Raw genomic sequence first — 24789 nt, 5'->3', positions numbered from 1 at the left:
ATCAGCGGCCTCTTGACTTGTAAAAATCTGTTAATGCCTGTGTCATTAAGATATAATATAAACATTATTATGTTTATACAACAGTTTTAAAAAATAGGTAAGCTTGGTAGAAAAGATTCGTTTGAGAATAACAAATATTATGTAAGTTTAATTTCACACATCCATTTAACAACTGAGGCCAAACTAAAGCAAAGCCCAACTTTACCTCATCCTTCTTTTAGAAAACATTCATATTATTAAGTATCATATCACAACATAAAGGATGGATATAAAAAATGCCAGGTAAATAAGAGGTAAAAACAGAAGGTCATGGAATGAACCACATTTGTTTGTATATTTCTCTAGAGACCTCACCCTGTCAAACAGGGTGTTATGTGGACACAACACACATTAAGGTCACCAATACCAGATGTATTGTTTTTACATTTGTTTTGTGTGCCATATAAGAAGAAAAGAAAAAAAGGGGCTGAAAAGACTAACAGATAAAGGATAAGACAATGACAGTTAGTTTAATAAATCAATGTAAGAGCAGAAAAAAATGAAAAGAGAAGAGTTAAAAGGGTGCTTCCGTTGGATGTGGTGACATAAATCTGTGTTATGTGATCTGGAACAGTTTTTGTTGAGTGTAATAATTCTGTAGTTGCCAGAGAGAATACAGAGAGAAAAAACAATTAACAACAAGATAGATAGATAGATAGATAGATAGATAGATAGATAGATAGATAGATAGATAGATAGATAGATAGATAGATAGATAGATAGATAGATAGATTGATTCCTTAATTAATTAATTAATTAATGAAACAGTGGGTCAGACTGCTCACAGCCCTGTCCTGAGCCAAAGCTACACAGCTGCAGTGTATCATTATTCATGAGAGGAATGCACCACCAACAGGCTGAATTGGTTTAATTATAAGTCAACTTCATGATTTACCAAAAGACAGTAATCATTAAGCGGGGTCTAATGTACAATAAGTCTAAGCATAGTTCAGTACTACACAATCTTTCCGCTTTCCTCCCAAGCTGTCACATTATTTTACAACAGTGGAAGTAAACTGAAAATTTTCAACTTTAGAAACGACAACTAGTCCAACACGGCTTCAGATCTTCACAGAGGATTGCAGCAGCCCTTTAATAACACTTCACACTGACTGACCTTTACTTCTTATTTCTACAGAACAACTGTATGACACGCATTCTTATACATGTGTTATGACAGACAAATAAAGACCATTAATCTGGTAATGTGGTTTCATATAAAATATACATTATTCCCTTTCAGTGTGTCATGAAATGATTCATTATTGTTGGGGTTCACATTGAGCTCTTTGAGATACCATCTAAACCATCATGCCGGGATATTTTCCTGAATGTTAAAATCAACCTGATATTTGAGTCCTATCTATTTTAAGTTTAAATCCAGGACGTTTATAGAACTCCTATGACCTTTAAACTGACATCAACACACTGCTTTAGATCCCAAACGGTTTTCTGAGTTGGAGTCATCAAACCTTTTACCTTCTCTGCCTGAAAACCAGATCAAAGCACATTTGCAATAAAGGCTGTTGACTTTGTCCTTTTATGTAAATAAAGCTCTGCACTTAAATGCTCCGTTCAGTTCAGAGGTTTATGCAAACACAGTCAACCGGCAAGCCATGATGGTCTCCATTTACATCTCTTTGGCTGTGCTCAGTCTCCTGTCTGTGGTACAAACAGCTCCTCTGAGCAGTTGTGAGAGTCTAATCCAACCTCTGGCAATCCAAGGACCAGAGCAGGTATGACACCCTCTCATTTCACTCGTACCTTACCTGTCTCTCATACACTCTTATATTCTTCTGTTTGTGAGCCTCATACTTTCAAAATAACATTCTAATTTGTTCATTTGACCTTTTCATCAACTGAGACAAATATCTTCTGTTTCAGTTGCTGGGAAAGTGGATGCGTGTTGCATTGAGCTCAAACTATGAGAACACTGAGCTGATAACAAAGACTTTTCAGGACAGCTACTGGATGAGACTCTCTGCTGACAATGAGAGCGATGCCATTGATCTCATGGGGGTGGTAAAAACGTAATTAGAAAACTATCAGTCTGAAACATTTTTCAGTGAAATCTATAAATTCACATTTGGCAAAATGTTTTTCAGTTCATAACCTCACATATTTGGTCTTCCCTGCGTAGCTTTGGGGTTTGTCTCACACAAACAGCTAAGATGAACTTGGTAAACAACACACTCCAGCGTGAGTAGGAAAATGCAATAATATTCTGAGTAAATGTGTGTGTGTGTGTGTGTGTGTGTGTGTGTGTGTGTGTGTGTGTGTGTGTCTTTACAAATAAATGGGAATTTTGCATGTCCAGAATCAGCACTGTTTCATAATGATATTACCAGTTAAGATTCAGATGCTTATTAGGGCCTGAGCACTGACACGCTGTGGCGGCGAGGCCCTATTGTATCCCTAAGGATCACTAGGATTTTTCTACCACTTAAAAGCCAAATTTGCATGCCTCAACGTGGCCCAAAACTCACCAAACTCTGTCCACAATTCAGTCATGGCATAAAATTTATAAATTGACTGTCATCATGGTCCCAGCCATAACTCATCTACATAAACATTATGCCCATATGAATAGCGCCACCTATTGGACACAAGCAGTATTTACAGTCAGAACCTTTTTTCAACATGCTTGTGATCACAACTCTTTCTATAATGACCTGTGATGAACAATCCTTCAGAACATAATTAAAGTCACAGCACCACCTACTGATGACAGACCGAACTGCAATGTACACTATGCTAATAACTGCACAAGTATGCTCACAGCTTCAGCTTAGGCCTCATAAGGTGCAGGACAGCATCACCTGCTGCACGTCAGGCAGTGGCGTATATCAGGCGGTGCTTGTGTGAGGGCCTGCTCATAGCCGCTTGCGGTTTTAGTTTTCTTTGTTGTGGTTCATGAAAATCTTAAAACATCCATCTATTTTCCAACTTACTGCCTTTAGCTTTTTTTTACATTATTATGGATAGTTGCCCAGTAAATACTGTAGTACATGTCTGATAAAGAACCCATGAATTATCAGAACATAATAACTCCTATATAAACACGATGGTCTACATTTGATCTTGTTGGCAGTTTGAGCTTGTTTTGACAGACCTTTTTTAGTTTGCTGATGTCAGTTTCTTTCTTTTTCTTTGTGGTCACAGCCATAATCAACGAAACCCTGAAACCAGGTCAGTATGTTAATCAAGCATGCGCATACATAGGTGAACTTTGTCTACCATTTCAACAGCAGTTTGTTTGTGTGTGTGTGTGTGTGTGTGTGCGTGCGTGTGTGTGTGTGTGTGCGTGCATGCGTGCGTGCGTGTGTGTGTGCGTGCATGCGTGCATGCGTGTGTGTGTGTGTGTGTGTGTGTCTCTGTGTGTGTCTACTTCCCAGGCTCCCCAGGACCTCTTCTCGTTTCAGTATCTATAAACCTGCTGAAAACTGGCTGTTCTGACTGTCTGCTGTTCCTAACACGAAACCATTTGGTTGGACATACAATTGAAATTCTCTTCCTTATGAGTAAGATACTTCCACTTCCACTACTACAACTACTAGACCTACGCTTAGAAACCTTTAATGTCCAAAGAGGCTGTTTGTGGTCCAGCATATACAAATATTAAGCATACATCAGACACACTACTAAGATCCAAATCATCCATAGCAGCTGTCACCAGTATTGCATCAAGATTACATCAAACAAACAAGAAAAATATTCCTAATAATCTATACCAGCTTGTGTCTGTGAACTCTCAGTCTAATGCATGTTACTAGTTGCACATCAACAACTCTGATAAACAAATAGATAAAATAACACTTACAATAATAATCTTAATAAAAACAATAACAATAGTAGTTTATTTGTTTATTTGACATATATTCTCAACAAAGTTCTTTACATAAAACAGTTCAGAAAAAATAACGGGATAAATTGAAAAAAAGACAGATATGTCAAGTCAAATGATGATGTCATGATGTTAAAAAGTTAAATTTGAGGAAGAGAGTAGTTTAGAAACACTTCAGATGCTGCCTTAGTATCCTTCCAAAAACAACAGACAGTGTATACACTATGCAACTTATTTATTTATATGAGTTTGAATACATAAATTATAACATATCATCACTATGCAGCATGTTATCATCGAACAACTATAAGCTGTAATGAATGTGTCATAGTAGGAGTTACAAACACTTTTGTATAAATGTTCTTGAGGCTTGAGAAGGTTTAGTACTAACATTTGGAAGGTTAACTTGGGATAGCTGTTGTTCCATCTTTTATTTACAAAGTCTAAATATAAAAACAAAATATAAAAACTCATTACCCAGCAGTGTTACATACTTGATTCTGATTTGTAAAAACCCTCAAACAAAAGACTTGTCCATGAATTAAAATGTTCAGTTTAGACTGTCGTTAATCCATATTGCAAAGGGGCTGACAAAAATCTGTTGCCATAGATGCATTCACTATACATTATCCCTCACAAAAAACACCTATCGTGTCTACTCTTGTTTGTTGCATCAATTTTTATTTTTTATTATTTGGATGCAACACAAATTCTATACAGATGCTTGGTGCATGTTTAAAAAACAAAGTACATTTCTGTATTGTTTTCTTTTGGCTCTCAGGTAAGAGACAGACTGTGACTGCTGCTGAGCTGGAGGAGTTAAAGAAGCAGGCAGAATGTCTTAACCTACCTGAACCTTTTAGCCTGGACTTTGAAAGAGGTGTGTTTCACCTGCAGTTTGTTATACCCTATAACTTATTATTGGACTAGCTAGGTAAAAGGGTGTTGGATATACAGTCAAAATCTCTCCATCAACAAAGCGGTATTAATTAACATGTTTTGTGTCTTACAGGAATTTGTCCAGATCCTCAGTCTCCAGAAGCAGACGTTATAGATATGACACAGCTTTTAAATGCAGATAAATCTGAGCAGCAAAACATAGCTGAGAAGATTTTCGACGGAGCGGGTGGATTTGACAATTATGTCAAAATGGCTACTGATATATTATTGAAAAAGGACTAACATCACAGAAGTTGATTGTTCTGTAAATAAAAGGATACAAAGTATATTATATGCTTCACTATGACTTCAATTTGTTGTAATATCCTCGTTACCACAGTATCTCCTGAACGCATGCACGCACACACGCACACACACACACACACACACACACACACACACACACACACACACACACACACACACACACACACACACACAGGCAACAAGCTGCTTACAATTTACAAAATAGTTCCCTTCATGTTACAGTCAAAGGAGACTGGCTGAGTGGTTTCTGTTCATTTTCATGACATATAGTAAAACCCACAAAATATTTAAGGCTTCCCTGGTTTCCCTCAATTTATTAATCTGATTTAAGTTAATACTTTCCCTGAGTCAGTAAAGTGCTGCACACAAATCTTTTAAATAAGTATTTCTGGTTGCTTTTGACTTTATTCTTTAAATATTCTGTGACCTTTAGTGAACTAAAATCTTCATACACTGTATGTAAACATACTGAAAAGATGAATTTACACTCAAAAACCACAATGAGTTACAGAGGAGGATGCCCATAGCCTTGTTTATTGGTAGTTTATTACTGTACATACACCTGCGAGTCATATGTACATATTATATCTTTCTCGCTCACACACAAACACACAAAACACTCCAGATTATATAAAAGGACTCATTTTCTGTGCAGGGTTCAATCACAGTCTGAGATCTACAAAGAACATTTGCATCCGCATACACCATGCACATTCACTCACACCTCTCTCTCGCACGCACACACACACACAAATATCTGCATATGGCCTTATGCCTTGATTTACACAGAACAGACCTAAACCAAAAAGTATAGAAAACTAACTGATGAACCAATAATTAGGCAACCCAGTGGTAATCAAGTGACTTTGAGTCTTATAACATATAAACCAACAAAATGTCTGAGCTTTGTGGATCTGTGGAGTGTGTGTGTGTGCTTCCTCTGCTCTTTATGGGAGGACAATAAAATAGTTGCTTATCTTTTTCTAGAGGACATTAATCAGTTTCAAAACCAATTCTAAACGCATTATTCTAAAGTTTGTCAAGGAATGTGTGATCTGTGTGGTGTACTCAACCCCTTGGCTTAACTTTTAATATAACCTGACTGTGTTTTTTCAATGCTACATTTGTTGTTTATCTAGTACAAACCCCTGAGTGTGACCCTTAATATCACTAGAGCCGAGTGACCAAACACAAGAGACTTAGTCCAATCTTCATCTTACTATCTAGATTTTTGTTTCATTTTTGAGTCAAGGTGTGCAGAGTAAGAATGTCTCATTCTTGACATGTTTTGAGTTTTTTTTAAACTGACTTGATGCCGAATGGTTGTTTTGTTAAAAGTAAATATGCTTCCTAATGTTATCCATAGCATCTTAAGTGAGATAACTGGTCCTAAATCGAACCTGACCATGTCCTCTTTTGCACCTTGTTGAGTATATGTGGCCAACAGTTGCCTGTTTACACATCCAGTAGATACAGCACATCTTGTGATTTATTTTAAGTCATAAATGAGCCATCTGATACTCTATAGGACAGGTAACACTGAACCAAAACAGTAATCCTGCAGGCCAGATAACCAAAACAATGGGCTGAAGGACACTCAGAGGTTCAGATGTTTAGGTTACAACACCTTGATAATCAACCTCAAGAGAAACCCCTTCCAAGCAGTCAATCGTTATTGTTAATATTAAAATATGTATCACTGTCATTTGGAACCTACATTCCTGATTTGGGATCAGTTCAGGTGTTTTAATGCAGCTATCACACTAACTTCAGTAATCCTGCTTCATGATATAGAACCCTGATATTATCCAACACCTAATTAAAAGGACCTAGCATGTTTGGTCACCCAGACCTTTGAACGCTATGAGTCAGATTATAATAACCACAAGGGACACGTTTTAAACTCTGTGACCCATGAGTCATCCAAGGTCTTCAGATAAGGACAGGCCATGTGACAGTTAAGGACAAAGCGATTGTGTGCTTTAGTGTTTTCCCCACTGTGACAGTCAGGAATCAAACAATGGCGCATCTTCACAAAAAACAAATAAAAGAAAAAAGTGAATGCACATTTGTGTACTCGTTCATTTATAAATAACTAAAAAAGACTGGTTATGGCACCCTGCTTTACAGAGTAAAGATGTTTCTCTCTTTTCTGATTTGTCTTTTCTTTTTCTTTTTGCTTGTTTGTCTCTTGGACACGCACACACACACACACATTGCGCAAATGCATGGTGAACAAGCATCGACTGCCCTCTTTCACCAAAACAAAATAAAATTACTCAAAGAAATAAGAAAAAGGTTTCTTCTCTTGGCCTTCTTTTTACTTTTTCCACTGTGACTCAGAAGCGAGGCAGCCATCAGCCATCATCTGGACACACATAACGTTGAAAACAAACTGTTCAAGGTAATCTGTGAAGCATAAAGACCCATTCATACTGTGTAGAATACAGTCAGAGTGTGTGATTGTCACTGGGTGATGCACAGTGAAGTGTGCAGAGATATGAAAGGAGGCAAGAGCGTAAGGATGTCTGGTAGTAATAAGGATAGTGACATTATTGAGTTCAGCTGTTCCAACATGTTCCTGTGTGACTCAACTGTCGGCTGGATTGGGAAGAAGGTTCCTTTGGAGTTCCATGTAATGTTGCCTCCCCCAGCCTCTGGTAATGATCCAGAGCTCCAAACCGGCTGTTACAATAGCACTGGGGTGTGATTTTTTTTGCAGGTGAGGTTGGCGGTAACATGTGAAAGTGTTTGTTTCATCATGGTCTGATTGTGCCATGTGCTTAGGTAAGGGAACAAACAAGTGACACAATTCCAGTTGTAGCTCATAGAACTTGAGTTTCAGAGTCCCGTCTCTGTCTCTAGTTTCGAAGTCCATAACGCTGCCCTTGGCTGGTTTTCCCTCCTCATCCCACAGGCTGCTGGTGGTTCGCATGGCCACACAGTGAGCCAGCTTACCCGATAGCTTATGGTTCAATGGGGAATTGGATTTGTAAACAAGGGTGTAGAGGAAGTATATGTTGCGGGACTGGGGAGGATCAATGCTACCCTGTAAACAAAAATATTGGAGTATTTGGGGGATGGGTAAATTATACAGGAGCTTGACAGCCGTTGTGGGCAGCAGTGGAGATTTTAGGATCAGCTGCACTCCGGTTAGTCTGGTCTGAAGATGGGGATCTTAGGTAAGAACTCTATTAGGATTACCTGCAGGGGACAAGAAAAAAAAATGTTACTGTATATAAGCAAATATTTTGCCGATGAGATGTTTCTACTAATGTAGACCTTACATTAGGAGCTAAGTTCATACAGGGTCATCTCAGGTAATGTTGTGTATTAAAAAGTAAAAATTTGAATATTTCCTCATTAAAACATCAAAACACAACTGGACCTATGTTTTATAATGTAAATTAGCATATGAAATGATCTAATATATTTGCAACAACATTCCAACCTTAAGAAATATACACTTTTATTGAGTGTCTGGTGTTACATTATAGAATGAGAAACGACATTTGAAACTGGTTACTAACGTTTGTATTTCTCTCTGTTTAAGGAGCATGTTTAGTAAAATTACGTTTTTTGTGTGCTCTGTTTTCAAAGTTGTCAAACTTTTCAGCAAAAAAAAGACTGAAGAGGTCAAAGGACCAGAAGAGGGGTCATACGAGGGTGAATATGAGTGAGTCATTTACGAGATGGAGAGAGCTTCATGTAAGGGAAGAAAAAGCAAAATAAAAAAGACCCATATTTCAATGCTCTGTATTGAACAGGTAAGCACTCAAAGGTGAATGTCACCAGTTCTTTTTCATGACATAAGTGGTGTATTAACAAAGAAGTTCATAACCTGAAGTTCGAGCACTTCTGGTGGCATGAAAGTCTAACTAGCAAATGGAAATAGGATAACAAGGTTCCTTGTTAATGTCATACATGTTTACAAGGTTGTTAGCACGTCACTCTGAGCATGCTCTATAGCACTGCACAATACAGAACTGTCTTAGAGCTTCCTTTCTCATATGCCCAATCACTATGATGTAGACAATTAAATTTTAGCATGCAAGAACATAACAGCCAACATGTGGGTTGCTACAGATAACTAAACTAGTATAAATATGAGTGGATAAAATGAACCAATATCAGGTTTAACATGTAACATTAATATATCTTGGCTAGTATTTAATTCAAGAGACCCCAATCATCATAGAAATTATCCATAAACAGTCTGACATTAGTTTTTTAAATAGCATCCTCAGTGAAAAAACACATTACAGTCTGACCCATGCACTGTGAAGAAAGATTTATCAACCCAAATTGAGTGAGTCAGCAGGGGTAACAGTAAACACTTAAAGCCATGTTCACCCTGACATTACCACTGTAAGAACAGAGACAGCCCATTCATTTTAATGAGTAGTAAATTAAAACTGTTAGCAGGAGCTAACACAGGTCTCCTGCACTCCACAGTACCACACCAGCTGATTAAAAAACAGTGAAACACAACATAAGGCAGTTTTCTTTGTGAAAACGTACAGATGCTCACAAGCTTATCTGTGGACAGGATGTTGTCCTCAGACAGAAGAGTGTAACAATAGTTATGTGTAAAGGTTAGACGAGCTAAATTGTACATCTTTTACTTGGTGCTGAATTTTCTTCAGAGGTCTCCTCATCTATAATACCCAGACAATCTGACTTAAATCAGTCAAAACTATATAAAGCAGTTTCACAAAGAAAAAACAAGCTTCAAGCAAAGCGTTTGATATTAATAGCTCAGCTTGATTTTGGTAACTCTTTGGTGTACAAGATCTGGCTGTACAATAATAACAGCAATCATATCATATTCACACCATAAAAGTGCAAACCCTGTTTACTACATTAGAAATAAATGTATATGTTTTTGCATCTGGCCTCTCAACTCTTTTTGGTGAGGAAAATTTGGTATCAGAACATCTTGGACCATTCTGTCTACAAACAATAACAAAGCTGAAACATATACTTACATATTCCATCATGTTATTGGTTTCACACTTCCTTTTGCTTAGTCTCCAATGCAAACACAACTGCAATAATTTAAAAAGTGATCAGGATCTATTTTGTAACAACACAGTTGTAACAAAGTATGCTTTCAATGTAAGCATATTCATTCATGCATTTACAACACACCTTGTGGTAAAGTCTGCTGTTCTCCCACTCCAGAAGCTTCTCTAAAGATCTTCTTGTCTGGAGGACAAAAGTGACATTAGAGGATATTATTTTATCAGATTGTATGGTAAAAATCCTCAATAACCATTAACCTCAAAACTATGATGACAGTTTTCAAATGAGACATGGATGAGTATCTCACCCTTTTGCTGAGGCAGATGACAGGCCACAAACTGAAGCCTAATGTGCAACAGCAGCAGAGGCAGCCACACAGGAGCCACCGCACATTCACTGGCAGTGTCTTCTTCAGACAGCTGTTTACTCGGTTGATACTGGCTTTGAATTCCTCTGGTGCCACCTGAGGTAGAAAAAAAGGAAAAAAGGAGCCCACCCTAACTTAAAACTTCGTAAGGTGCATGACTACACAGAAAATATTAAAGAGAAAAAAGGTCAGCACAGTTAATGTCCTTTTCAACTTTTAATCTGGGAAAATAGCACAGATCAGCAACGAGCAACAGACGCGTTTCAGCCCGAGGTAGTGCACATATCATATTAGGTCCAGTTAAAAAAAATTAAAATCAAATGTTCTAAGACAGCTGGTTGAATTTTTCCACTTACTTTTTTCAGCTATTCATTCTGTGTTTTTTGTTAATGATCACATAAATTGATGCACTTAGAGCAACTTTTTTTTAAAGCAAATTCAGTCTAAAAGTCCCAAATCAGAAAACAAATAATATAAAACAATGTATATGTTGTAAGGATGTAAACGGTAAATTTCATTTTCCTAAATTACAATGTTTGATAAAAACAGTGAGACACTCACCTTTCCTGTAAGTGCTGAAGGAAATTCTGACTCAAATTTGTTACTTAGACCAAATCTGTGGGGTATAGTAAGACAATGAGACTGTTACACGTTACCAAACATAAACACAACAACAAACAAAACCAAAAGAAGCTCAATTAACTATTTCGTTTTTCATTTCAGTTCTCCTGTGGGGCAATATTTTCTCCTATCAAGCAAATTGTAGAACTTTTCGACCCAGCAGGTTTGAGGAAGACACCATTATTCTTTAAATATATTTGTCTAATGGATGTCAAAGATGACAGATAATCATGCAAGACTCCAGAGTGGCGACTAATTTAGACTTTCCTCGACCCTGATATTCCACTCTGTGTTACAATAAACGGGAGTGTACGGTGGCCCTGAAGGACAAAACAAATTTACAAGAGATGAAACACTTTTACAAAGTTGGAGACAAATTTACATTTTGGAAAACATTTTTACATTTTACAAAACAAAAGTACATCAGCAAAACACTTTTACCAAAGCCAAAAAAAATTTACATTTCAGGAAACAGATTTACAAACGACGGAACACTTGTACCATTAAGTCTGACTCCGCTTAGCCTGATGCTATGTGGTATGAGTCCATTTATCTGAATTCTGACACATGATGAAGGTTTTGTGGAGATATGACAGAGCTTTTCCGGTGACTGCTTTTACATCTGAGGTCTGACACCTCTCTCTGAGACCCGAGGATGTCCTAATATGTAAACCATGTCCATCTTCGTTTGGTTTCTCTCCATCAAAACAACCTAAATAACCCATCACTCGATCACTTCCGGATCCCTTCCAGTATATGGTACATTCCCTTTCCATAAAAATGAAATGTTAATTTGGTTCAGAAATGGTAAAAGTGTTCTGTCGTTTGTAAAATTGTCTCCAACTTTGTAAAAGGGTTTCATCTTTTGTACATTTTTTTCCTTAAATGTAAATTTGTTTTAGCCTTTGTAAATGTGTTGGCTAATGTAAATTTGTTTTATAAAATGTAAAAACCTATGGGGTTCCGTTTTTGCCAAAAATATGTCGTCATGCTCACTGTCTATGTCTACTGAACATGTGAGAAGACATTTGTCTGTCCATGGAACTTTGAACTGTCCTTGTGTCATTTGACTTTGTCATTACATTGTGTCGTCATGATGTTTCATTTGATAAAGTGTCATTATGATGTGTGTTATAGTTTGTTGTCTTGATGTGAAGTTTGGCAATGTCTAATAACGTCTTGTTTGACAGCATCTTTACGTCGTTACAATGTGTTGTTACTATGTGTCGTCTTGATGCGTTGTTGCTATGTGTTGTTGCTATTGGCTGTCTTGATGTGTACTTACTGTGTCTTTGCCAACGTCGTTGCTATGCGTCGTTGCTATGTGTCGTTTGACAACGTTGTCTTGATGTGTCGTTCGACAACGTCGTTGCTATGTGTCGTTTGACAACGTCGTCTTGATGTGTCGTTTGACAACGTCGTCTTGATGTGTCGTTTGACAACGTCGTCTTGATGTGTCGTTTGACAACGTCGTTGGATCAGAATTAATTGAAATGTTACAATACAATAATGTAGTAAAATAATAATACCCCTACGTTGTCAAACAACACATCAAGACAACGTTGTCAAACAACGCATCAAGACGACACGTAGTAACAACACGTAGTAACAACACATTGTAACGACGTAAAGATGCTGTCAAACAAGACGTTATTAGACATTGCCAAACCACATCAAGACAACAATCTATAACACACATCATAATGACACTTTGTCAAATGAAACATCATGACGACACAATGTAATGACAAAGTCAAATGACACAAGGACAGTTCAACATTCAATGACAGACAAATGTCTTCTCACATGTTCAGTAGACATAGACTGCGCATGACGACATATTTTTGGCACAAACGGAACCCCATACTAATGTTTCCCAGAATGTAAATTTGTCTCCAACTTTGTAAAAGTGTTTGATCTTTTGTAAATTTATTTCGTCATTCAGGGACACCGTAGAAGTGTCATAGTGAGCCAACTAACAAGGGGAATTGTGTGAAACAAACACAGTTAGTTCCGATTGCTGTTATCACTACCCCTACCGACTGTAACACACTGCTGTTAGCCTGTGGCCAATGATGTGTGCTCCTCCTAACCTGACGGGACAAAACACAACATCTAATAACTTTGGTTCCTACTGCTACAATAATTGGTATTGTGCAGGATTTAATTGAAGGTGTCAGTAGCATAAATAAGGTTATAAGTGGAAGAAACTAGTAGTATGCAGGGTTGGTCCATCCCAGGGTGGAAGTAGCTGTTTGTATGCACGACTTAACATCTGATCTGATCACGGGAGACTGATCCCGTGCTGTAAGTCCTCAAATACGGACACCATTAACTGGGACTTAATGGCTTGTCTTAAAAATAGCTAACACAACAGACTGTCTGTTTTATGTGGGGGGAAGAATACATGAACATATTCAAATGATAATATCTTGTAACTTGAACGAAAGGTGACTTAGCTACTCCTAGCCTGCTCGCAGAGTTAGCTCGCTGGCTGTGCTAAGTCAGCAGCGTTGTCTAACTTCACTAACACACATTAGTTCACAGAGACGCTTTCAGTCATTTCAGTTCACGGTGAGGACCTCTCGAGTCCTGCGAGCGGCGTCCGGGTGCTTACACAGTGACGTGGCCGGACCCTCGCACCACCACCGGGTCCGGAGCATACTTGAGGAGCTGCTCCTCCGCGGCCCTGTCCTCGTCCTCCTCTTCCTCCTCCTCCTCTTCGTAGATTTCATCAAAATCCTCCATCATCGCACGACTCGGCCTCGCGCTTCCCGGGAGAGACACCGGGAGAGACACGATGCCGACGGACAGAGAAACTTAACCGAGAAAAAAGTACAAGGCGAACCGTGAATACAACCACAGAAACAACAGCCCGTCCCGAAACGAAACAGTTCACATCGTTCAGCAAGAAACAAAACATCAACATCCGCCGCAGTAACCGGTCCAAACCGGAAGGGGGACCGACAAGCTTTCGGGTTTTTATAATTAAGACATTTTCAGATTATGTTTTTAATTTATGTCACTTTTGTGTTTCCTAAATTCTGAAATAAAAACGCCCATGTTTTTCAAATAATACATGTACAAACCCTCTGCTCAGAACATACGGAAGAGGACTAGGGCCACTGAAATAAATAAAAATAAATAATGTCAAATTTCTTTTTTTATTATTATAATTCTGAGGAAAAAAAGTCAGAATTCTGAGAATAAAGTCAGAATTTTGAGAGTAAAGTCAGAATTCTGGTGGATTTTCAAAATAAAAGCCGTCTGAAAAAAATGTGCCTGGTTATTATATATTTGGCATTACAATAAATCTCAGTTGCCACTGATATGTTTTGATTCAGACTAAAAGGAAAAGAAACTCAAAATGTCATGCTGCCAATTCCAGCTTAACTAGATTTGGAATTTCAAAATGAAAGCCATTTGAAATGTAGCATATTAGTGATGATTTGGGATATTTTCAATGTTACAATGTTACAATGTCATGTAGCAGACGCTTTTATGCAAAGCGATCTACATACGAGAACAAGAACAACACAAGCAAAGATCTAGACAAGAGGAAACAAGATCAGTAAGAGTAACAAAGTGCTTCGAGTCCATTTGGATGCAGGTACTGCCAAGCAGTGTAAAGGCTATGCACAAAAGTAAATAAGGATTTTTTTTTTTTTTTTTGTAAAATAAGGAACATCTACAATGAAGCAACCAAACAATTTAAGACCTTCCATTATCATCATCAACATTTAACTTGTCATCGCCACAATAATTACCAAAGTACCAAGTGCTGGGTCACTCCAGAGCTGAACACAGATTCCCAGAGTAGAGCAGGACAGACTCAAAGTGAGATTCTTTAAAAGTGAGGTTCTCCACTGACTAATTTCAGTTCAGACTAATAGTAGACAGAATTCTGACTTTTTCCCCAGAATTCTGGCTTTTATCTCAGAATTCTGACTTTTTTCTCAGAATAAAAATAATAATAATAAAAAATGTACCTTAATTTTTTTTTCAGTGGCCCTAATCCTCCTCCGTGAGAAGATTTGAAACACGTGATGGTCAAATTTGTACCCATTTGTCATCTGTGTGGGCCTGTGGTGATTTTATCCGTCTAAATAAATATATCTATACTGCTTATCCTTCAGGCTCTATCAAATCTGGCAGCCTACTAGTTTGAAGCAGTTGATGAACTACCTTCAAAGTAGTATCTTATTTTCGTTTAGTTTATACACTAAGGAGAACTTGTTCTGTGCTCATAAATAACTCAAACTAAATAAAAGTAATTTCTTTAGAAAATATTCAAATAATTACTTTAATAAACTTATTCAAAACGTTAACAACGTTTTACTAAGATTCATGAAGGCATTTGTCTCCATTAATTTCAGTTTAACATTTTGTTGCAGGGCACAGAAAGTTACTTGAGGTATGTGCTTTGAGTGGTGATGATGACATTTGCCAGATCCTTGATAACATGTTTAAAAAAAAAGTCCAACATCTAAAAATATATCCAGTATTTAAATATGCAGAGCTATTTAAGTATAATCATTAAGCCAAAGCCTACTATGACTGTCCAAAGACATGTTTTTAGGGTGTTGAGGATGTTTGTTATTACAGAATAATACACTGTGTATGAAGATTTACATACTTATAGTTAACTCCAGTGTCCAAAAAGCTGACTGAAAGTCTAGTGGTACATAAGGGATCATATTAGTAGAAATATGTAACTTAAGAAGAAGTAGGGGGGAGATAGCCGGGAGTTAAGGAGGATTTCCTTCAAACTAAGACATAGATGATGACATAAAGTTATAATATGTAAGCTACTTTGTAACCAAACATGGCAAGTATATATGAGCGTTAAACATCAAACTCACATTCGGCTCAGATACAATGATTCGCGTTAACAAGTTGAAGACAACCTACAGAGAAATTGTAACACTGTGTCAATGCATTTTATTTTGAAGGTTTTGACAGGAAGTTGTCCTTTAGCACAGAAGCTAACCTGATTCTACAAGTGTCTTTGTAAGCGCTACGAACAATTATGAAAAAAGTGGGACTGCGTTATTTTTATTACTGACTGAAAGCCTTGTATTTTTTGTTTAACAAAGCTTAATCCAGCTCTACAAGCCTACAACACAGGAGTCTGGGTTTTTAAATAACATTACTTCCTGGTTAAGAAGAGTGGACCACGGTTGGTTTGGACACTTGAAATCCCAGTGAACTTTTCCTTCAGCTGCTGAAGTCTGTGGTCGATCAGCAAGATGAGACAAGCTGAGTACTTCAAAATTATGCTACGAGCATTTAAAGACGTGGTTCCAGTCTTTCCAGTCGGGGTGCTAACAGTTGTACTTTGGTCTTGCTTTCTCTTTGTTATCCAAACATTTTTTAACTTCACTCCAGGTGTCTTGAGTGTTGGTGCCTCCGTTTTTAACAGTGGACACATTCACAGGCTCTTCTTGTATCCAATTTACCACAGAACTTTTCCACAGCTCCTCCTGAGTATTGCAGTCATGGCGTGTCTCAGTGGCAGTCTGGAGAAAGGGTTTGGCACTGTGCGTTTCCTGCACTTGTTCCTCTTGATGTCGACTACCACAGGAGTGTTTTACAGCTTTCTGGATCTCTTGCAGAGTGACAACAGCCATAGTCACACCGAGGGGTTGCTTCCTGTGGCTCTGGCATGTGTAGCTTTAACTACCATGCATACTAAAATGAGCAAAGGATTCCTGTGTGGGGTCAGTTTTCCCACCATTGCTCTCCCCTGGGTGTTCCTCATAACCACCACTGCCCTCATTCCTCACAGTGTGCTACCCTGTAATGTCATAGCTATTCTGGTTGGGTGGATATATGGGAAAGGATGGTTCTCCCATCTGGATTTATCTGAGGCCAGGGCAGGTGTTCTGGAAAAGAGGATGCCATTTAGGTTTCTGAGGAGTATTGGCGGTGTTATGTTTGTACCTGCTTCCACAGAAGAGCGGAGGAAGACACTTCTTCCACAAATCAATCCGACACCTGGATCCTACCCGGTCCAGGCTTACGCTCCACTGTCCAGCATCAACACTGCAGATACCAAGTATTACGAAGGTTGGCCAAATATGACCAGTGCTTTGTCCAGTCCTGCACCACCTATTCATCCTCATGTACATGGCTCTGCACATAACTTTGGGATAAGTCATGGACCTGGTTCAGAGCTGAGATTTGGCCACAGCTTACACCCCAGCCATAGTCATAGTTAACGATAGTCATGGGTATGATATGTTTTATGTACATAAAGATACATTTTGTTTGACCTATACTGTTTTTTCCCCATTAAATTCTTGTTTTGACATGTAGCATCTATTACTGGATTGTGTCTGCTTCAAAGTCACAGCTTAGATAGTTCTTTTTATAGCAGCCTTCTGTAGACTTACAAAGTATTTATAGTGTCTGCCTGCCTCTTTTATTTTGACATTTATCTGAGTGCATTCATGTGGTGGGTGATCTTTATACCTTAATTTGAATATTTACTGATTTTGTGCCATTTTGTATATTTTTTATGAGTAAAGTTGTACAAAACAACCAGTGTATGTTAATGAGATTTTTTTTTAAATTATACCTTTAAATACTAATTTACAATTTAAGCTTCTGAAACTTGATGGAACCCAACAAAAGCAAACCATTTTCATGCTTCAGGTAAAGATAAGGAACATCTATACTTGAGCATATAACAGCTTGGTTAGAGGTTACATAAATTATATGGCAAGTTATATTTATAAATACAGTATGAAGCATTAAAAGAACATTGCAAAGTATGTGTGATATGGGATTGCGTCACACTAAATTATCATATCACATCATTGTTTCTATTTTAGATTGTTAGCAGCTGCTTCACTGCTTATTTTTCTTTCAGGGAATGTTGTGCTTTTGGCAAGAAAAAAAAGGCACAGTTAAGTCAAGAAAAAGAAACCAAAAACAAATTAAGTCCTAATGCAATTGGCTTTTAATTGATGCACTTTCAGAAACATACTGATCAAAACTCAAACAACATTAGTCACATTGGTTAAAAATGTCCACGGAGATGCCTACGGTAGGTACTGCAGTGTCAGTGATTTCAGGAAACATTAAATCTTTGAAATAAGGTCTCATTCTTCCCAGCTGTCCCCATAAATGTTCTTTGCTGTAACATTAAAGAGATAAGGAGAAAGTTAGTTTTACCATTGGTGACAGCAAGTACTTTATATGTCTCTGAATTTTTGAGCTTACATTCTTTCTTGGGGTTTTTTGGCTCCTTCTCGGGTGATGGTTTGAGCAGCGTCTCAGCCTTCTGAGTGAGTGTCACCTCGTAGTTCTCTCTGTTCTTGAGCCTCAGGTCCTCATAGAGGATGGACTTCCTTTTGGGCTCCTCTTCTCCCACATATGACTGGACTGAAGAAGATGGGGACAGAGTTTCTATGTAAATAATTTACTTAAAAGCTACAAACTGACTTTTCCTTTACAGTAAATATATGAGAATCTCATATCCAACAGCAAAGAGGTATTGTGCCATAGCTACACATATTACAGGTCTCTTTTTGTCACTGGATGAGATAAATGTTTTCTCAAACCAACTTCCTCCTCAAATGCTTTTTTCAGAATGTTAAGGTATGAACCAACTTATTATTGTTATTATTATTATTATTATTATTATTATTATTACATGTTTTTCTTTGCCACATTGCCATAATAACATTAAATGGTACATACTCAGGGATTTTATCACAATAATCACTGTACTCATAGTATTGATATGCAACTTCACTGAGTGGTGGGCCCAAAAGCTTTATACATTTGAAAAAGCCATTACTTTTGTCTTGAAAAGTTATTTGAAACTCTTACTATCTTGTTCTGGTGTGCGTAGAGCATTGACATCATCTGCTCGGCCCATTTGTATGGGTGAATCTGGATTGTAGCTTCTATGGACGGGGGAGTCTGCAGGTTGGAACATGCTGTCAAATGACTGGGTGTCCGGGTCACTCATTTCTGACTTGGCACTGTAGAGAAGACACAAATGATCAAAGGATGATGTGTCTTAATCAGACAGCATCATGATGAAATGTGTTTATTACTCACTTTTGTTGGTTCTGTCCCGTCCTCTGTCTGAGGGCCTCTCCAAGGGGGGAGTTCTCTAACCTCTTGAACTTCTCCTGGCATGTTTTCATGTATGACATTTTTCCTCCAAGGTAGCCACAAAAGCCAGCAACTGCACAGATAAATACACTAAAATAAATGACAGCTCAACTGTGGCTGGTGATATCAGAGTATTAAATAGTGAGATTTTGTTTTGGATCAGAGGGGGTTTCATTTTAGTTTGACCATTAGGCATAAAATGTTCAGACAGGAAACAAGGTGACATGAAACAAAAGCTGCGGGTTGAAATCAGACCAACACCTTACAGTTATGCAGCATGTGCTTTGACTGTCTCTGAGCAAAGTATTGTTAGTATTGTAAACATCATATTTGACTGTAATCTGGCTTGAAGGGATATACAAGTCTAGAGCCAAACATAAATACTCAGTTGCCAAATAGACCTCTCTGAACAAACGCACTATAAAAAAGAAGACCAGCTAGAAATCCTACCATAGTTAAGTCCAGTTTTGAATGAAAAAACTTTAGTGTTGTTTCATTAACAGTGTCTTGACAGAAACTGTAGTCTGACTGTCTTTAGTCTTTGTTGAATTTCATTTGTGATTGCAATATCTGTAACATTTAGCCTTTTCATTTTCTATGAGAAAATTCCATTTGTTTTCTCACAGAATGAAGACTCACAAACTTACAGGCCACTTTTGGGAGAGTTCCAAACCTTGGAGATGCAGTCAGAATCCCTGCAAATTTAAAAAAGCAATCAGAAATTGAGTACAAAGTATATATTTTTTGTAGTATATCAATCTTGTCGATTTGTAGCTGATTCCTCCACATTTTGTATGACATTACCTCTGACAACCAAGGCCTGAGTGACAGCCATACTGACCACAGAGAAGGGCACCGCTGTGAAAGGAAACATAAGAATCAACACTGAGCTACGAGAGAAACACCTTCATTCAAAGACCACAAAGCAGCAATAATGTGAGTTGTATGTGAAAGATATAAACTTACATCTGTACCAAAAGCTCTCATAGTTGCACTCTTTGAACACCATCTTCTCCTCCTCAGTGGGCATGTACTCAACACCCATTGGTGACTGCAGAGTTAACACACAGAGAACTACAGAGTTAACTTTAATTGCATTAGTCAATTTGCAACAGACATGTTTGTAAAGCAGACAGATACAGACAGCCCCAGCTTACAGACAAAACAATACGCTTTGAACAAAAGAAACACTTAAAGACGAGACATCTTGTATCTGATTCACCCAAAGTTTGGGTTAGCCAGTAAGCAGGTTAGCATCTGGTTAGATGAATGTGTGTACATAAAGGTGTGTTTACCGATGCTCCTCTGCGCTGCTGATCCTCCGTGAAACCTGTGCTGGTGGATGACATGTTGACGATAATGTCAGTGCCAATTCAAGCTACAAAAGCATGTGAAATTACAAACTGCTTGCCACTGTTTCTTTTTCTGTTTGGTACAATGTCATTGCACCCGCTAACACTGACGTAACCCGGAAGTAGAAGAAGAGTGTGGCTGTACAAATTACTGAGCAATAGTGAAAGTCCAGATGATAAGCATCGACACGATATTTTATTAAAACAAGTATACTTAGCTGTTTTATTGATGAGTAAAAATCCCAAATAAATATATCACCCTTTGAGACAATTCAACTTCAAATCTGAGCTTTTATTCTGAAAGTTAAACGCTCAATGCAAAGGTGTTGTTAAAATACCTACCTACGCCCTCTAGTGGCCGTAAAAACAATGACATATTTTTCTGGCATAACTTGCGTGTAATGTTTTTTTTTCCAGTTATATTTTATAATACAGGGGTTCCAAAACTTTACCATGCCAAGGCCCCCCAAACAGCATTAGCTTCTGGCCGGGGATGGCCCTTTGCAAACCCACAGACAATGCTTCAAAATATGTAAAGAAACATAAACTTTTACAATGTATTGTCTTACTTTTATTACTTTTCAATCATTATTACATTTGTTTAGCATAGGAAATTATTAACAAACGTGTTGTAAAAAAAAAAAAGATTACATTTTTTCCCATTCTCTCCAATTTTCTGAGGCCCCCCTAGCGTCCCATGGCGCCCCCCACTTTGAAAACCACAGCAGACAACATGCATAATATAAGTTTTACTTTCTGTAACTTTGCTATCACGGGATTTTGAAATAAATCAATCGGTATCTCGAAAAGACAACAGAAATTAATTTGGTATAACAGGAGAAGCAGCATTGATATCCGGGGATGAAGGTGAGAACTTGAGAATACAATAAATTACTCTCAGATACAAAAAAGGGAGTAAATAAAATGAAGGGTCCGGTGTATTGATTGAATCTTTTCAGTTTGTATTGCTCTATTTTAGTTAAGTGTGTGTATATTTGATATAGTTTAATATAGTGGGTAGTATATACTTTGAAATGTGATTATACTGTTTATAATATGTGTGATTCTAATATGCCTAAGTGTCACCAGAATTACTTGCCTTCATGGTTAAAATAGATACACACTTCATCAAATTTTTTCTTCAGTCCTTTATTCTGCATTTGAAACCTGGCAGACTGAAGAATCAAAGATAACTACATCAGATTTTTTCCAGATCAGACCTACAAAGGAAAGGATTCAGTAGTAAAGAAAGAAGACCAAATCAGAATCACAAACAATTGGCCAACATTTAGTGATCAAACCAAACAGAAAGGGGTATTTTTTCTTTGTTCTGCCATTCAATTTTACTCACACATGACATGATAGAAAGCACCTTACCAAAATTAATTTGTGTCTGATCTGTGCTTATGTGCAAACAGAGTGGGGTTGGCTTGTTTCTGTTATGAGATCACACAAGAGTGGCACCAGGACCACAGCTGGAAATGTTTTATCTATCAGATAAGCGCCTTTGATGATCAGGTTTATGCCTTGCTGATTTGCATTATTCAATCTTTAATTGCCATAAACATGGCCTGTTTTTTGTTCATTGGTAAACAGGCCGTGTTTATGGTTTGATAATGACATACTAATGATCATTGCCTCCAATAAACATAAATACTCAGAAGCCAGTTAATTAGGCACACCTATTTTGAGCTATATATTCTCACTATAATAAAATACGCCCTTGTAGAGGTCACAGGGTGCAGTTTTTGATAAAATAGTTTCAGAGATGTGCTGATTCATCTTCATGGACAATGTTACAGCAATCGTTTGTGCTGTTGTGGGATTAGATTAGTCTTGTACCGACAGATGTTTCCATTTTTGATGGCATGCAAAAATAACAAAAAATATATTCTGTCAAGAGAATACTGAAGACTGAAGAGGCTGTTGATTCCCCCATCCCTCCCACCCAAACATCACCTAACATTGTCAGGTCCCAACTTCCATGTAAATCAGATACATCAGGGCAGGCTACATTTGCCCCCACCCCCCACTCTCTCCTGTCGTTTTCTATCAATGACACATTTATTTGAGACCTAAACTTAGATTATTGACACTTTGACATATTGAACAATGGAGGCTGTATACACTGAATCGATTGATTGCTACAGAAAAACCTGATTGTGTGCCCAAAATAGAACTTACCCCCTTACACACACACACACACACATTCAGGCAGTGCCCACATGACACAGTGCAGTGCACATCCTGCTAGCCCCCACCACTACCACACACACACACACACACACACACACACGCACACACTCACACACACACGCACGCACGCACGCACGCACGCACGCACGCACGCACACACACACACACACACACACACACACACACACACACACACACACACACACTCACGCACACACAACCATGTGGTCTGTCTGTTAGTGGGATAAACCTTTGCCAGGGGAGCCACTGTTGTTGCCACTCCTCTCCCATTGTGAATTTCAGGGTCCATCAACTGGAGAATTCGACACTCTGAGGACTGTGAGGGACAGATTCCACTGAGATTTTGATTTTAAATGGATGGAAACTTTCACAAACTGGATAAGCACACTACAGAACTTCTTCTGACTCTTAAGAGAAAAAACCAGTGAGATATTAAGAGAGGATTTACAGATTAATGGCTGCAGGTGTATGCATAGGTAAAAGTACATACCAAGACTTATCAGGCACCATGTGAGCTGGATTGCAAAACAACTTGAAAAAAAAGATTACAGCAGTGGCAGGTAAGACTAATCAAGATTTTAAAGGTGTGTTCAGCTTATCAGTGGGGTGGATGGGTCTTTGCTGATGTGAATGCTGCATATCGCACTTTCCTCTGCCCTTCACGGAGGCCCTCTCCCTTTTACTCACAACTGCTCCACTTCTCTTGTCCACTTTACCAGGAGTGGAGGCAACATTTCTAAAACTGAAGCCAGGGAGAGCTCTGCACAGACAGAGCATGGACTCACTACATCCTCCACAGGTGAGGATAAACATGGCTTGCAATATGACTGCTCAGAAACGTTTAAATATTGAAGTAGTAGTTCATATACATGAAAAGTTAACTAGTAACAGCTGGAAAACGCAATCAGTAAAGCTTTAGTGCTACAGCCACACTTTGCGCATGTAAAAATAGGAGTTTCGCTTGATTGCCATTGGTAACCATTATGATGGTAGTAGAATTTACAGTGTAACAACTACAGAGGATATCTTGTGTATTTTCATATATGTTGTATTTTTAAGATATTAATTACTCAAGTTTGTTGAGTTACAGTTGCTCCTATAGCCTACACAATAAGTCAGAATATTGAATAATATTATTTTTTAAAAAAGTTGTGAAATAAGATATAGGCTAAATATAAATACAATACAGATACTTATAAAAGTATGAACCGATTTGTAGAATAGTTTAGAATAAGCTCTGTACAAAAAATAATATGTACAAAATAAATGCATGGATAAAGACCCTGGAGATCAGGAAGAGGGCACACTGGAGTCTGACAACCATTCACCAAGTGCACTCTAATCTCCCGACATAATGTATCAAGCGCAGCCGCAGACTGGCAGAGATTGTTTATTAATAAGAAATTACTTTATGCCATTATTGAGATCAAGATCAGCAAGAATAAGTACCTGTGACCCATGACAAGTAGCACATGAAACATAAATATAACCGTAGAGAAGTCAAATATGTAATGATAAGGTGTTAAGAATTGAAATGATGTACAATGATTAATACATAAGCTAATTTCATCAATGATTAAGGAAGAAACTCAAACAGCCAACAGATCAAACACATTTCAGTGGAAGTGTAACACTTTTTGAACATTGATTTGGCGTGTAGCTCTTTCTGTGTCATACTCTTGGGTGAATGGAATTTCACTGCAGCTTCACCACATGACTACAGGATCAATACACCAGCATGTGAGGGGGAGTATGTCTCTCTCTCTCTCTCTCTCTCTCTCTCTCTCTCTGTGTGTGTGTGTGTGTGTGTCAATATTGTGTGATATTTCTGAACCTGATGCCCGGATGATAGCCAAACTGTCATGGTGTTTTATTTTAGAACTAATAGTTATATCAACACAGGATATGATGTTAACTTACATGAAGATGGAGAAGGCAAACTTTTGGGTCAATCTCATCCTAAATACGTATAAACCTGCCTGTAAAGG

General features: G+C 38.0%; 4 protein-coding genes across 4 annotated transcripts; 2 read left to right on the top strand and 2 right to left on the bottom strand.

The window, feature by feature from the left end:
• Window positions 1-1658: 1658 nt before the first annotated feature.
• Window positions 1659-5092, top strand: LOC117815548. The gene is made up of 7 exons (XM_034687313.1): window positions 1659-1775; window positions 1924-2069; window positions 2180-2238; window positions 3202-3228; window positions 3435-3560; window positions 4665-4763; window positions 4896-5092. Exons 1-7 carry the CDS (start codon window positions 1659-1661, stop codon window positions 5063-5065), a joined length of 744 nt encoding a protein of 247 aa, XP_034543204.1. The 3' UTR covers window positions 5066-5092.
• Window positions 5093-5594: 502 nt separating this feature from the next.
• Window positions 5595-14066, bottom strand: chic2 (cysteine-rich hydrophobic domain 2). Its single transcript, XM_034688101.1, has 6 exons — window positions 13720-14066; window positions 11043-11097; window positions 10422-10577; window positions 10241-10297; window positions 10078-10137; window positions 5595-8293 (listed from the first exon to the last, which is right to left on the bottom strand). The coding sequence occupies exons 1-6, from the start codon at window positions 13851-13853 to the stop codon at window positions 8243-8245; spliced, it is 513 nt and encodes a 170-aa protein (XP_034543992.1). The 5' UTR covers window positions 13854-14066; the 3' UTR covers window positions 5595-8242.
• A 1977-nt stretch (window positions 14067-16043) lies between these two features.
• Window positions 16044-17645, top strand: rhbdd2 (rhomboid domain containing 2). Its single transcript, XM_034688501.1, has one exon. The coding sequence runs from the start codon at window positions 16352-16354 to the stop codon at window positions 17321-17323; it is 972 nt and encodes a 323-aa protein (XP_034544392.1). The 5' UTR covers window positions 16044-16351; the 3' UTR covers window positions 17324-17645.
• Window positions 17646-18043: 398 nt separating this feature from the next.
• LOC117816298 (OCIA domain-containing protein 1) lies at window positions 18044-20715 on the bottom strand. The gene is made up of 8 exons (XM_034688502.1): window positions 20528-20715; window positions 20199-20283; window positions 20037-20090; window positions 19880-19927; window positions 19176-19305; window positions 18942-19096; window positions 18330-18491; window positions 18044-18243 (listed from the first exon to the last, which is right to left on the bottom strand). Exons 1-8 carry the CDS (start codon window positions 20579-20581, stop codon window positions 18209-18211), a joined length of 723 nt encoding a protein of 240 aa, XP_034544393.1. The 5' UTR covers window positions 20582-20715; the 3' UTR covers window positions 18044-18208.
• Between the last annotated feature and the right edge of the window lie 4074 nt (window positions 20716-24789).

Source organism: Notolabrus celidotus, chromosome 7 (genome assembly GCF_009762535.1).
Source record: "Notolabrus celidotus isolate fNotCel1 chromosome 7, fNotCel1.pri, whole genome shotgun sequence".
NCBI lineage: Eukaryota > Metazoa > Chordata > Actinopteri > Labriformes > Labridae > Notolabrus > Notolabrus celidotus.
This window is presented reverse-complemented; position numbering and strand designations above follow the sequence as displayed.

What these genes read in the sequence shown, in the direction of transcription:
- chic2 (XM_034688101.1), bottom strand. Translation starts at nt 13,853, where the DNA reads ATGATGGAGGATTTTGATGAAATCTACGAAGAGGAGGAGGAGGAAGAG. An exon ending in GGGTCCGGCCACGTCACTGT is followed by an intron (nt 11,098 to 13,719) that starts GTAAGCACCCGG and finishes TATACCCCACAG; the next exon opens with ATTTGGTCTAAGTAACAAAT. An exon ending in CCAATAACATGATGGAATAT is followed by an intron (nt 8,294 to 10,077) that starts GTAAGTATATGT and finishes TGTCCCCTGCAG; the next exon opens with GTAATCCTAATAGAGTTCTT.
- LOC117815548 (XM_034687313.1), top strand. Translation starts at nt 1,659, where the DNA reads ATGGTCTCCATTTACATCTCTTTGGCTGTGCTCAGTCTCCTGTCTGTG. An exon ending in CAATCCAAGGACCAGAGCAG is followed by an intron (nt 1,776 to 1,923) that starts GTATGACACCCT and finishes CTTCTGTTTCAG; the next exon opens with TTGCTGGGAAAGTGGATGCG. An exon ending in TGAAATTCTCTTCCTTATGA is followed by an intron (nt 3,561 to 4,664) that starts GTAAGATACTTC and finishes TTTGGCTCTCAG; the next exon opens with GTAAGAGACAGACTGTGACT.
- LOC117816298 (XM_034688502.1), bottom strand. Translation starts at nt 20,581, where the DNA reads ATGTCATCCACCAGCACAGGTTTCACGGAGGATCAGCAGCGCAGAGGA. An exon ending in TGAGAGCTTTTGGTACAGAT is followed by an intron (nt 20,091 to 20,198) that starts GTAAGTTTATAT and finishes TTCCTTTCACAG; the next exon opens with CGGTGCCCTTCTCTGTGGTC. An exon ending in ACGCACACCAGAACAAGATA is followed by an intron (nt 18,492 to 18,941) that starts GTAAGAGTTTCA and finishes CATCTTCTTCAG; the next exon opens with TCCAGTCATATGTGGGAGAA.
- rhbdd2 (XM_034688501.1), top strand. Translation starts at nt 16,352, where the DNA reads ATGAGACAAGCTGAGTACTTCAAAATTATGCTACGAGCATTTAAAGAC.